General features: G+C 39.7%; 1 protein-coding gene and 1 non-coding gene across 5 annotated transcripts in view; one reads left to right on the top strand and one right to left on the bottom strand.

Annotated features, from left to right (window-relative positions):
* Positions 1–14,034, bottom strand: part of SEPTIN11 (septin 11) — a 119,839-nt gene that overhangs the window by 38,113 nt on the left and 67,692 nt on the right. For 3 of the 4 annotated variants that reach the window (XM_039845514.1, XM_039845517.1, XM_039845516.1), the window contains exons 7-9: positions 13,613–13,781; positions 8,810–8,942; positions 7,223–7,410 (exon numbers count right to left, since the gene is read on the bottom strand). In XM_039845514.1, coding sequence (XP_039701448.1) covers positions 7,223–7,410; positions 8,810–8,942; positions 13,613–13,781 — 490 coding nt within the window. Of the gene's footprint in view, positions 1–101; positions 3,839–7,222; positions 7,411–8,809; positions 8,943–13,612; positions 13,782–14,034 lie in introns of those variants that run through there. The other variant, XM_039845515.1, reaches the window with a different exon arrangement.
* Positions 12,672–12,790, top strand: LOC120588494 (5S ribosomal RNA). Its single transcript, XR_005649250.1, has one exon. It is a non-coding gene; the product is annotated as a 5S ribosomal RNA (ribosomal RNA).

Below are 14,034 nucleotides of genomic sequence, written 5' to 3'. Positions count from 1 at the left end.
ACGAGGCTCTTTCTTACCTATTTCTTTTATCCGACATAATCAGCACGGGCACATATGCATATCAAACAGTGATTAAAAAGAACTCACAAAAGGGCACACAATGTTTGGGTAAAAATATATTTTCCCCCACTTTATGTCTTGGCACTAGTGATATATGCATAGATTACCTGTCCACCACTCTCCTACCTTAACAGACACAAAATTACTGAGCATGTTTGCTAAGTGATTACTTTCATACTTGAAAAATGATAGGCTTCACATTAATACAATTATTTTAGTTAAAAAAAAAAGTCTAACATGCAGCTTACAAATATGACAATTCTGCATTAACACTGAAAGTAGATTACACAAGTTTTAGAAACACATCGGTTATTTTCAAACAGCAAAATGACAATGATCTACAACTACAATTTAAGGCATATCAGCATATTTTAAAATTAAGAAATAGACAAAGTTCTAATGCTGTTCACAGCTTAATTTTCAATTTATTTAAAAAATTCCCTTCATACCTACATACAATCTAGACTTTGTAGGTTACCATTTCCACTAAAGAGTCAGTCATCAAATATGCATCAATGAAACCTAAACTTCTGGAAGTTGAGACCTGACAATATTAGACACTTGCAAATGGCAAAGCAAAGAGATCTGAATGGACAGTTTTGGTAGGACCACACAGAGACAGTATGATGTGGGTTGGTAACAGCTGAAAAACCTGATTCAACAGTCTGTATGTGAAACACTTATGGATATGTCAAGAAAGTGAGGAAGCCAAGTCTATTTGAGGTGCACGAGATATGAAGAATAAGAGTGTTATTGCTGGTGAGATTACAAAGCAGAGAAAGAAGAGAATAAGTAACCTGTGTCCAGTTTCATGATGAATGTTCCCCTGGTTAAGATGCCTTTTCTGGACCAAACTTTGACCAATCAATAAAGAGCCTAAGCTGGAAAACATAGTCTCTGAACAGCCAATAAATTCTCATCAATGTTTTTCCATCACGTCCTATTACCTACACAAGGGTTATGGGTATCTAAAGTCTGAAAGGAGCAAAAAGATGGTCATTATGGTTGAACAAAAGATGTAAAGAGGTCAGCTAGAGCTGTCTAGCCAAAATGGAGGGGGAAAAAAAAAAAAAAGCCAGCAATTAGCATGAGGGCAAGACCAAAAAATTAAGTAGTCCTAGAGACAACCTAGCATAAAAAATTTTTTCCTCTTGATCTTCTCCAGGTGGAAGGCAATGGTTTCTCATTCTAGCTTTATTTACGGAGTCAGAACCACGGGCCCCTGTAACATCCAATGACACTCACAATGCTGTGTAGAACACAGACTGGGATTAGTAATTTCTGACTTCCATACTGATATCAAGGGAAAATTGAATTTATGGGTTTCTTGTGAAAAAGATATAAATGTGGCCATTTTAAATATATTTAGTTTTTATTTTTACACCAAAAGCTACTCAAACCATTACCTCCCTACCCCCACCCCTCCAAAAAGAAAACAGTCCATCTATCCCATTTCTCTAATTTTAAAAAGTCAAAGATCTCAAAGGTTTCTTACTAGCGTACTTACATGCAAAGGCGAAAGCACATCCAATTAGATTTGAGGGTATCATTTATTCCGTGCAGAGCCAAGGACTACTGTGAAAAAAGGCACAGATACAGAAAGAAGAGAAGAGCAGCAATAACAAACTAAACAGGGCCTGGAGCAGGGACATATTCTCTATATTTCTTTTGAAGTTTTATTCCCTGACTCTCCATGTGATTTATTTTACTGTGAAAATTTTAATGGAAAAAAAATCAATTAATAATCTTGGAATCAAAAAGTCAGCTGGATGCCTTTCATGGCTAAGCTTTAGTATGATAATTTAAAATGACAATTTTAAAGTGATGCATTTTTAGAATTTAAAAGTGTATTTTCTCTTTCAAGGCACAAAAATGCTCACACAAGCAATGGTTGGGACAAGCATACAACACAAGTATTCAGGCTTTTGTCTGGTGCACAACATATATGAGCAAATTCAGCCCATGGTTAGAATCAGCATGCCATCTAATATTTGGCTGCTCCATAGCTAGCATCACACTAGAATCATTAAAAAACAGAAGCAAAAACAAAAGCTTTGGTCCAGTTTCTCCTAAACCTGTCTTTATATCACTATTGCTGTTCCTGATGTGCAGTTTCTAGCCCAGCTTAGTTTGGGCTTCCGTGAAACTGATTTCTTACTTTGCCTAATTAAGCCTAAATCAGTTCATGGAAGACCATTGCTTCTTTCCCCTAAGAGTATGGCTGAGGATGAAGAGAAGGGAAAAATAAGTTTTTACTGGAATCAACTAGAGACTTGATATTTTTAAGAAGTTGTGTGTGTGTGTCAGGGGAGGTGCAGGGTATTCTGTCCTATTTCCTTAATGTATAACTGAAGGCCTGAAGGAAATGCAGAAGTGAAATATCGGGTTCATGAGAAATGTTATTCTTTCAAGGAAGAAACAGATCTTAGAGTTAGAAAGCTGGGAGGATCTTGGTAGAGGGGGAAAAAAATCAAGAAAAAGAAAGGATAAGCTGCACAAAGGAACACAGAAAAGAGATTAAATATGCCCTTTTCCATACAAATTTGGGGTATAGTCCATGTCCTGGCACCTGAGTAACTCCTAATCTTCATTGATGGGGTTATAGGTCTTGGGCATAATGACAGGAAAGATGAGGAAATTCCTTCAAGACACATGGATTTGAAAAACCAGCTGCTCAATTTCTTCTTCTCTTTATTGACAAACATCGAAAGGACTCTGTGCAAGGAAGTTAGATGTGAAGTCGAATTTCTATTTTCTTTGAATCATAGGTTTGTGTAATTTCTACCTGAAATTGACAAATTTGTGCTGCGCAGCTTATAGCAAATTTTCTATTTGAAAGGTTTCTGAAAATTTCCTCCTGATGATTACTGAAAAATGTTATTAGAAATAATGATATCCTGGCCTCAGTCACTAGGTTCCCCTTCCCAGCCCAGTGAGAGCAAATTTAGGTGTGTTTATAAGACTGCTAATTACAGGTAGTAAGTAGGTTGTGGAAAGCCTATCATCCTTGGTAGACTCTTCTACTAAGCAATGTTGTACTGTCCAGCCTTCGAGACTGCTATCTGTGAGAGGATCAGGGTTGCACTGATAAAAGTGAACATAATCATAGTTTATTACAGTCTAACTTGGCCCGAATTTGAGAGATAGGGTTCAGACAAATTTTTAAAGCCATAAGATGAGATGGTCAGTCTGAAGAGACCCACAAACCAAGCCAAATAATATTATAATAATAAGTCCATGCAAGTGTAAAAGTCATATAAAGCTTACTTACTCTTCTGCCTATGAACAAAGCTACCTTGGGTTTGCAGCAGGTGGGGAGAAGAGACAGAATAAGTTCAGGGCTTTTGCCATCATGGATATGAATAATCGAGAAAAGTTGTCATGATTATTCAGGTTTATAGTTCAGCTGCTACGGTGAGTTTTCCTGTCAGACTTACATGTAGCAATTTACCCTCCTTCCCTCAGTCCAAAGCAACATACAAGTAACAGGCATGCTTCCTGCTGCCACTGTGAACAGGCATAAAAGGCAAATCATTTACTTTCCAGAAACAAAGTCTAGCTGCACATAACTTTTGCTGTTATTCCCTTGTTCTGTCATTTTCTACTACCCAACAACATTCAGCAAAATGAGTTAATAATAGTTATTGGTGTCTGGGGAAGGGTAAAAACAAAACAAAGAAAAAACAAAAGGACACAGATGGCAGAGATACAATATTACTGCAAAAGCAGGTGAATGCGGGACCATCCTTGGCTTGCCAGGCTTTATGTGAAGCTTGCACTGCAAGTTAAAAAACAAAACAAAAAAGTTAGAAATAATAATAAATAAAAAGAGAAAGGAAAATTAGGAGCGCCAGCACCAGCATTCGGTGACAGTGAATGCTCATGCAATGATTATGGAATTGACAGAAAATAAAACCAAAAATTTGAGTGAGCTATTCTACATGACAAGCAAAAGCAACATTTTAATATTGAATTAAAGAACACGTGGTTAGTTTCCATTTGCATGTAATTTAGAATTCACAAGTGACTTCTTGAAAGCACTACATGTTCTAGTAGAAGGATTTACTGTTTGGTTTTCATTTTCTTCAGTAACACAAAACCATTATCTGTTAGATTTGGGCATCACACCAGTACTGAATAGGAACTACATTTTCCATTTTTGAGCTGCTGGAGTCAGAGAATAAATATACTATAAATGACTCTGAACGATTAACTTGGAGAATGGAATACGGTGGATGGAGGACATGCTATTAATCTACTTGGAAAGGAAAGAAAAAAAAAAGGACAGTCATTACATAGTTACAGCTACAGTAATACCAGAGCCTTCCCCCTCTTGCAGGTCCAAGGGAGTGCCAAATCTGAGATCCACATGTCTAACTGTAGGTAAGTCCAAAACATGCAACTTCATTTCTTAGCAAGAATCAAATTATTATTTTTAAAGATGAGTGGATGATTATGTAAACTATAGATATCAGAAGCCAGGTACAGTTGTAAAATGATGGATTTTAAAACTTTCTTTTGGGATGGATGCATCTTAACCAGTGAATGCCTGCTGGCAGTTGTGCAAAGTTTTCAGAAAAGATGAACACTGTCTACTGAACAACTTACCCTTGGGCAGTCCTACCACTGTGGTGTAGCCGCAAACAAGGAAAGTGACTTGGTGGCCAGAGATGGCAGGAGGTAGGTTCCAGCTAATGGCAGTGTCAGGGTTAGTTCTACTTTGTAATCTTAGGAAATGTTTTATGTTCTCATGCCACTACAGGTCAAGGAGAAGTATAAAACCTTACCTACATTAAAAAGGGAGCATGTCATTAAATTAGGGGGAAAAAAAACAGAATTTAAAGCTATTAGAAAAACTAAGTTAAGCTCTGAGATGGAAACATACTTGGTGAAAAACAAGCATCTCTCTTTATATTTTTTCCTTAGAATAAGCCAGCTCCTAAGTGGCATGTGTGGCGACTCCAGCATCTCCTCCATGATGAGGAAAGGGTCTTCCGTTTATTTTCAAAGTGCTGCTCTGGTTACCCTGGTTACTGTCTTTCTGTGGTCCTCTCTAACCAAAACTCTCCACTGACAGTTGTTTTCACTGTTCAAATGGGAAAGTGTGGAAAAGGGCAAGAACCTAGAAGAGGTTACCAAAAATATGTGCCACTGTCAGGCACAAAACCTAGTGACTATTGTGCACCAAATTAAGTCTAATTCCATTAATAATAAATGAGAAGGTATAAATAAGGCTAAAATAGAACTCACACATACTTTACATAATCTGAAAAGCATTATACATTTCTAAGGCCCAAGGTTGGAAAGAAAATAACCTAAAATGTTCAAAAGGGCAAGGAAAAACCTCCTTACACTGTTACTAGAAGTCTGTTACTAGAGAGACTTTTTAATGTGGAGGCACAATACTGATCAGCTCTTGGAATTTTTATTGCTTAAAGGCACAACCAGTATACATGAAATATCCTCGGAACATTGCTGGTCTTTTAAAAACATTTTTAGTTCTAAAATATGTACCTTTATGTACTTCAGTGCTTCAGGGTAAGAAAAACGTGACTTTGGGTCTCCTAAGCTGTGAGCAGCTTTTTCTGTTTCATTCATGCCTATAGATGTGTACACACACACACACACACACACATTTTTATCTTGGCTTAGTTTGGATCAACAAGGGTATGATGCCAAATGGCTTCCATTTTGTCTTCACTGGAAGAGTCACAGTAATCTCTGAATCTCTGCATGGGGAACGTCACCATTAGCGACAGATGCTTTCCCAATGTGCGTTGCTACAAAGTTCTTTCTTGAACTGGATTACAATCTAGGCAGTTGTTCCTCTCAGAATCAATCCAGAATAACTAAAGTTTCAGCCCCTATAATCCTTTGATCATGCGGGTCTGTACCAACCCCATTAAAATCACATCTCACCTACATCAACTACTTTCTATTGCCTAGAAAATGTGCCTGCTTCTTTGCTCTCATTTTCTGACACATTTTCTGCTGTCTCAGAGCTTGTAAAGTTTGTAAAGTATAATTTAAAACTCTATCCACGTGTCGCTGTAGCGGTGCATTTTGATTTCTGCCGTAGGTGACGTAATAGGATTCCTCAGGGGCGAGTCTGCGTGTTCACCCAGACTAAGCGAGCACCACGGTCGTGCTCACTTCCCTACGATGGGTCTCGATTACTGTGCAGACTCGACCCTGTTGGCTACATTTTTTAAGAATGTAGAATTCTCAGGATGAAGAGCAAGAATCCTGAAACACATTCTGAGTCACCTGTTGCCGCCCTAAGAGCACCGTGCATTAGACAGACAGCAGAGTGCAGCCGCCATGAGTTTGCCATCGGCCACCACAAAGGTTTTCTTCAAAGGTATCTTACTGACCACTGTGCTTCCTGTCAAACCAATAGTAATTGTCATAAAACTGCACTCTCTAATCTCTAAGGTGATTTGATGTAGAGCTTCAAATCACAGAAGACTATCAGGAAAGCCCAAACCACTCACTGGATTTGGGTAGCTGTCACTGAGTATCATCGAAGTGACCAACACAAGAGCAGAATCCGAGCCTTTGGCACATTAAATCATGGCCATATTTAAAAATGTTTCCTTTTGTGTGTGGGTATAGGTTGTATTAAGAGTTGGTAGGGATGTCTTAAGTGGATGGGATTATGATACCATTTTCACAATAAAACAATTCATTATCTTGTTGAATTTAGAAGAAAACTAGTGGCCGCTTACAATCTTTCACTCTGGGAATAATGACTGGCTTATCAAGCCTTACAACACAGAATAGAAAAATAATTTTAACAATCATAATTTAGGATGCTTTTTATCAGGAGTCACGAGGATTGTCTCCAAAGAGTAGTGAAGAGAAATAAACTTTCTTCTCAAAGTCCTACTATTGGTGCAGAAGATGCTACTGGAGATGACAGGTTCCTCCAGCCCTGATTGCTTGATCATGTGGTCAAGTTTTATAAATTAATGTTAGTGTACCCTTTAGAAATACTTTAAAAACCTTTAGCCTCTTCCCTGCACTGTAGAGGAAATACTCGCTTTTTTATCTTTCTGGTAACAGACCAGTTTCTAGTCTGTAAATGGGAAAAGTAGAGACATACATGCAAGAGGAATAAATTGTTAGAGGGCCCCACTGCATGGGGGTGACACCCGCTTACTTTTTCTTGTCCTTGTCTTTCTTGGTTTGCTGGGCCCCAGACTGCTGGGCCTGGGACTGCAGTAGCTGCGCTGCTGTTTTCTTCTTCTGGAAATTGCTCACCTCCTCCTCCAGTTCCTTCTTCTTATCTTCCACTTTCTTCTTTTCTTCTTGGTGTGTCCGCTTTAGGAGGTCAAACTTCTCATGGAGCTGGAGAGAAAAAGAAGAGGACAAGCTTGGTGAAGGGAATGGAAAGTTTGCTGGCATAAGGTTACTTGGATCTGTTCGGAAGAAAGCCTGTGCCGTGATGCTGCATGTGCTTTAAATACAGAAGTGAAGTAGGGTCAGGTGCTCCTGGAGAAGCCAAGCCAAGATGGGAAGAACGCCCCTTGGAGCCCTATACACCTTTGAGACCTGGACCCCCTGGAATTAGAGGGAATCCTTGCATATTTTTTTAACATGAGTATATAATAAAAATATATACTCACTATAGAAAGCATAAAGAAGAAAATAAAAATCATTCATGCTTCTAATAAGAAATTCACCTTAGCAGTAAGAATAGTTCTTTATAAAATGTGTAATATACATGACTTAGAGACATACAAACTAACTACAGGTACACATACACACACACACACACACACACACTTCAAATAATATGTTGAGAAATTTCTGACCCTTGAAAAATTGAATTTGGAACATTATCACAATGCAGAAATAAAAACTGGAAGGGAGGGAGGAAAGAAGATATTCTTACTAGGTAATTCCAGATATTTTACCCAGTATTCACTTAGTACTCGAAGTCAACAGCAAATAAGGTTCAACTTTCCTTTCCCTGCAGCAAAACTGTGTTGAATGCTTAGCTATTTAAATAACCTCTAAGTTCAGTAGTCTCTATAAAGATAAATTAAAAGGGGACGGTAAGGAATTTAAACAATTTAGAAATTTAGACAATTTCATTTGGAAATATAGTGTTCACTTGAGAGTCTCATTGTCTACCATCAGAGGCAAGTATATTACACATACTCTCTCTCAATGGGATTTATAGCAGAAATCCATGTGAATTTCTATGAAGTAGTTAATTTGACCTAGGCATGGGAACAAGATGGAGTCAGAGGGATGTTGGAGTAGAGAGTGCATGCCCACAAAGGGGTAAACATGAGCACAGACACGATGGTGTACAGAGACCATCACCCATCAGTGCTGAAGGGCCCTCCACTGTTTAGCTCACTGACAGACTAAAATAATAATAATAGTTCCAGGATCCAAAATCTCACATTTCAAGACTTGTAAACTGAAGAAATACTGAGCTACAAAAAACTTGGGACTAGGTCTGGAGACCTAAGATTTAGTTTCTAGTTTCAACTTTGCTATGAACTAGGTTCATGACGGCATAAATCACTTAACCTTTATGAATTTCAGTTTTGTCTTCTGTAAAATGGGGATAAGAATATATGACCTACTTTTCTTGCCAGGTTAGTGTGTCACACGTGTGATAAAATGTATGTAGAAAGTACACAGAACAGCATGAAGTCTTAGAAAATGTGAAGTATTAATAAAACATCTTATTTCTCTCCCTTGAAAGATGACAGACAGGGCGATGGCTTACTTCTTTCTCTGCCTCTTTAAGTTCAGCTTCTTTCTCTTTCACTCTCATAACAAACATTTGTCTCATTTCTTCTTCTTTCTTCTGAAGTTCTCCCAGAAATTCATTCCTTTTTGCTTCATATGTCTCCTGAAGACTATTCAAAAGCCACAAACAAGGACAGTGTCATGAAGTTGCATAATAAGAAATTTCAGTTCATAGAATTTCTACCCATCCTCTTCCAAAAAAAATAGATAAGGCTGCCACTTACCATATTAAATGACACAAAATGGCACTATTTTCTTTTAGCTACGTGGTGATCAGAAAGACAAGCACATCAAGAACCACAATGAAAGACAAGCACATCAATAACCACAATGCAGCACTAACAGGATGTCTCTTATTGGTCAAGTTTTACCCTGCACATATTCACACAAGGGGAAGCCTGGCTGGGCTGGCTGGTGCCTTTCAGATCAGCACACCAGGTAGACACTGAAGAAGATATAATTTAGAATTTTAGAAGACGGAGATGGTGTAATGCAGGGAGCGAAATGCATGGATACTGGAGCCACGCAGACCAGGGTTTAGATTCTGGCCACAGCAGCTTACTGACTGATCTTGGCAAGGGTACAGCCTCTAAGCCTCAATCCCCTCAGTATAAGATGTGGCTACAATAGCACTTACCTTCTAAGGATATGATTATGGGAAATAAATGTGGGCAAAGTGAAAAAAGCATTCAGTGCTTAACAAATATTACCCTCCCCCACTCATCTTCCTCTAGTCCCCAATTTAGAAAACAGACTCAATGAACCATCTAAAGAGACGAGAGTATATCTAAAGATATAGAAAATTGCTATTGTTCAAGTTATATTACCAACTGTAAATAGAGCAGGGAAGAGTTTTAAAGCCTATCCTACTCTTGATTGTCTACAAAAATGAGAGTCCAATATTTTAAATGAAATGCTATGACTAAGCATCTCTAAGACAGAACAAATATATTTAGAGAAATGTCACCTTTGATAACACAACTTAAGGATACACACACCCACACCCATACCAACAGAGGAACACGTGCCAATATTTTGTAAGGTGCTATTTCTGTTTCTCCTTTGCAGTTTCCCTAGAACAAGAGCTGTCACAGTAATATCAGTCGGCAGGATTATCCATCTTTACACATGGACTAAATTCATGCAAAGTCCTCACTCCAAACTGCACAGCACCTCTGGATGATCCTAGGTATCATACAGAGCCACCCCAGCATTCACACTTGTCCTTTTAGGAGAAAAGGAACATTCGAATGGTGAGAGTACATGTGCATGTAGATATACAGAGAACTAAACAATTAGAAAATGTCTTAATTAGGATTGCTTCTGCTTCTATAATCAATGCTTTTGGTTGGTTAAGTTCTGCCCTTGAGAGTATCAGCACTACCTATTAAAGAACAATCACGTGTTTTCAGTTTTCAGAGGTATATTTAGCTTTCATACTATTTTATGAGACTAAAACAAGTATGGCCAATATTACTGTCAGCTAATACTAATAGCAATATTTGGACTTGAAAATTTAAGATCTATAGCCGCACATAAAGAAATGTATTAATAATAGAATGATAAAATAATCCATGAATTTGATTTTGCTTGTTAGCATCAATAAATTCTTCATCACCATTACATGAATCAGAAATTGTCCGAGGCAGAAGATGACTTTCCCTGCTATGAAATTTTGAGGGAAATTCGGTTTTTGATGATTTAAAAAAAATGAATACATCTCCTTTATAACAAGCAGTGGGACACCTTTTATAGAAACATTACCAAGAAACACTACCCAAAATGTCTTCCAGAGATCATTAGTTTAGATCTTCAAAAAAAGGGGTTCCCAAGTCAAGTGAGCTGAGCGAAAATGCTATGTCTGACCTCCCTTTAGCAGAGTCACGATGCACGGTGGCTCCCAAACCGGCAGCACATCAGGATCACCTCGGCATGTTGTATTGGACTTTTCTAAATACAGTTTCCTAACTCCACTCCTGGAAATCATAAAATCTTATTCCAAAGAGTCAAACTATAGTAAGTTATTTAGAAATAACTCAGAACAACCAAGGCATTCATGGAATCACACTCCCCAGGCACCTCTGCCAATTGAGTTGTAAAAGAGACACCAGAAACTAATGCTTCTTCCAGGCCCTGAAAACAGCTCAGAAGGAGCGGGTTCTGTTATCCACTCATGGGTACCTAAAGTGATGTTATCTTTTGCAATTTTTAGTTCTTCCAATTTAATTTTTAATTGTAGTTACTAACACCCTTTTCTAAGTAAGAAATGAACAGATTTTCACAAGGTTTCAGGCTGGTTTGAAACTATCTTCTTTTCTCCTCACAGCCCCTCGGCAGAGGCAGGTTTTGCTCACTAAAGTCAGGGGAAGAGGAATGAGCATAGACACCTCAGTTCATCCTTTCTTTTGGTAATTCACACAACATAATTCTCCCCCCATTACCATCTCCTGGAATCATCTGGTGGAGGGCACACCAGAGAATAACACATCACTAGTGTTTATGGAGCAATTTACACGAGAGAATTCATTAATCCTTACAAAATCCCTGTAAGGTAGGCATTATCATCACCTCTCACTTTGCAGATGGAGAAATCTGGACACAGAGGTGTTTAGTAATCTGTTCGGCTCACACAATGAGGAAGTGACAGAGCTGGGATCTGCATCCAGGCCCCCTAGCTCCCCTGGGAACTCTGCCTCCTGCACTGCACTGCACAGCTGCTGAACTGAGGCCTACGAGCTTCTAAAAATGAATGGGTCTCATGGGCCTGAAAACACTGTGCTCTCTTGAGAGAACAGTGGTAACTGTACCTTCTGTGACCTAAAAGGTAGAGTCAAGGAGAAGATGGTGGTATTCTGAGATGAGGAAGGAGTGGTTCAGATAGGGACCGTTGGGCAAAAAACAATGGTCATCTCAGGAGAAAAGCAGGGACAAGGCCAGTCCCCCTTCACGTTTTAAATCCACTCCCTTCTTCTACTCCAAACACCAGACAGAAAGTGGGGTGTAGGGGCATGGTCCAGGGAGGGCATGGTACTATCCTGCCCATTATATAAAAAGTCCTTTTACTAAATCTGACTGTCCCTTGACCTAGCCCTGTTTCTTGTTCTATAGATACGAAACTGAGGCCCAGAGAGGTGGAGGAGCTGAGTAATAACAGGGCCAAGACTTATACCCAGACTGCTGACTCTTGCCCAGTGCTCTTCAACGCTGCCTGGACCTAAATGAAGGAGAGCGCCCAATGAATGAAAAATAATTCTACGACAAAATAAAGATAGCGTGCACCACAGAAAAACTATTTTCACCAGGTTTAATAACCACAAAATAGGCCTGCCTTTGTAGAGACTATTTTTTGGTCAACGCATTTCAAGGTTCAGTTAGCTAAACTTGTGCACACAAAAAGACATCCTCTACCTTGCCTCAGAAAGTGACATTTCATTTGATTGAAAAGGGCCAGTTTTACAAGCTCCAGGGCTCGACAAAATGATGCCAGCTTGGTTAGAAGTTAACTTCTCGGATAGAAGCCTTTTTTAGGGTCTCCATTTGTTCCCACCAATGTTCTCACACATGACCACAGCATTTCACAGTAGCACTGTAACCAGGAGACCAGCCCAGACTTTATACCAAACTATCTTTAAAGCAATTCTAAGGAAAAAAAAAAAATCCTCCCACCCTAATGCAGCTCAGATCCAGGGGAAATGAGACTGCCGCATCGCACACAAGCTGCCTCGGGTGGTGACCGCCAGCCTCCAAAGAGGAAAACGGTCTTTTCCAAGGACTTGTGGCCCCAGTCAGCAGAGGCACGAACCCAGACACACCTCACAGCTATATTAAGAAACTGCAAAGTCTACGGCCATGCCACCCTGAACAAGCCCGATCTCATCTGATCTCGGAAGCTAAGCAGGGTTGGGCCTGGTTAGTACTTGGATGGGAGACCACCTAGGAAGACCAGGTGCTGTAGGTGTTAAAAAAAAAAAAAAAGAAAGAAAGAAAAGAGAGAAAAGAAAGGAAAAGGAAGAAAGGAAAAAAGAAAAAAAACTGCAAGGGCTCAGTCTGGACTAAGCAATCCTCTCCTGCACCAGGAGGTGGCGAGCCTGGCCTGGCAGCCCTGCCTTCCACTTACAGCTCATGGAGCCAGGGCGCCCTGCCCCAACACTGGCTCTGACGGAGCCTGGGCCTCTGCAAGGCCACTAATTCTACATTAATTTTGATATTTTCTCCTTTACATTTTGCCTCTTCATCTCCACCCATCAATGATGTGGGAAAATCTGTAAGAAATTTTCCATAAGTTATCCCCTTTCCTACTCATTTGTTGTTAGAATTGTACTGAATCACTGAAAGCTGGTAAGAGTGCTTCAAAAAATAAGAGCCTTGGGAAGTCAAATGTATTTGGCAAAAACGAATGATGAAACTTATATGGAGCAGCCACACCTTTGTAAATGCCTGGACCGGGCTCGGGTGCCCCTTTCAGCGTAATGGTTAAGAGCAGGCATTCAAAACTCACCCCTATCACTTCCTACTTGCAGGACCTTGGGCAGGTTTACACTTTCAGTGCCTTAAGTTCCTCATCTGTAGAATGAGGGTGATAATAATGACATCAACTACATCAGTTAGTTGAGATAATACAAATAAAGTGGTTATAGCAACGTCTGGCAATATATGCTATTTACCTGTCCCCGGCAGGTGCTTCCCTCCCAATATCTCAGTCCAATAGGCACTTCTGTGATGCCCCAACGCATTACTTTCACCACTGTCTGGGAGACACCTGATTGCTAGGTGGCCTCACCTGAAAGGCTTGCTGTCAGGATCAGTGTCCTTGAAGCCCATCTCCTCGAGCTTACAGCGCCGATACAATTCATAGTGGCGGGTGTGAGTCTGTTCTCGCAAGTCTTCCATGTTCACGCGGATCAGCATCTCCCGAAGTTTCACAAAATCGCAATGGTTTTCATTCTCAACTGCAGGAGATGGGGGTGGGGGTAGGAAAAGAGCTATCAGCAATAATAATGTCCCTGAAAATGTTAGGTCATGTTTCCAAGAGGTTGTCACCTCTCCTGAAATCTCAGTGCCATTTACTCAAAGATCCGCTTTAGTTGCCTAAAGAAGACAAGATTTCTGATAACACTGAGCACAATACTGATGCCAGCAGTGACTGCTGAATGCCTGCTCAGTGCAGGGTGCTGTGGGAAGAGCTTTAATGATACTGTCTTC

This window comes from Pteropus medius, unplaced genomic scaffold (genome assembly GCF_902729225.1).
Source record: "Pteropus medius unplaced genomic scaffold, Ma_sr-lr_union100, whole genome shotgun sequence".
Classification (NCBI taxonomy): domain Eukaryota; kingdom Metazoa; phylum Chordata; class Mammalia; order Chiroptera; family Pteropodidae; genus Pteropus; species Pteropus medius.
The sequence above is the reverse complement of the archived record's forward strand: the minus strand, read 5'-3'. Positions and strand labels throughout refer to the sequence as shown.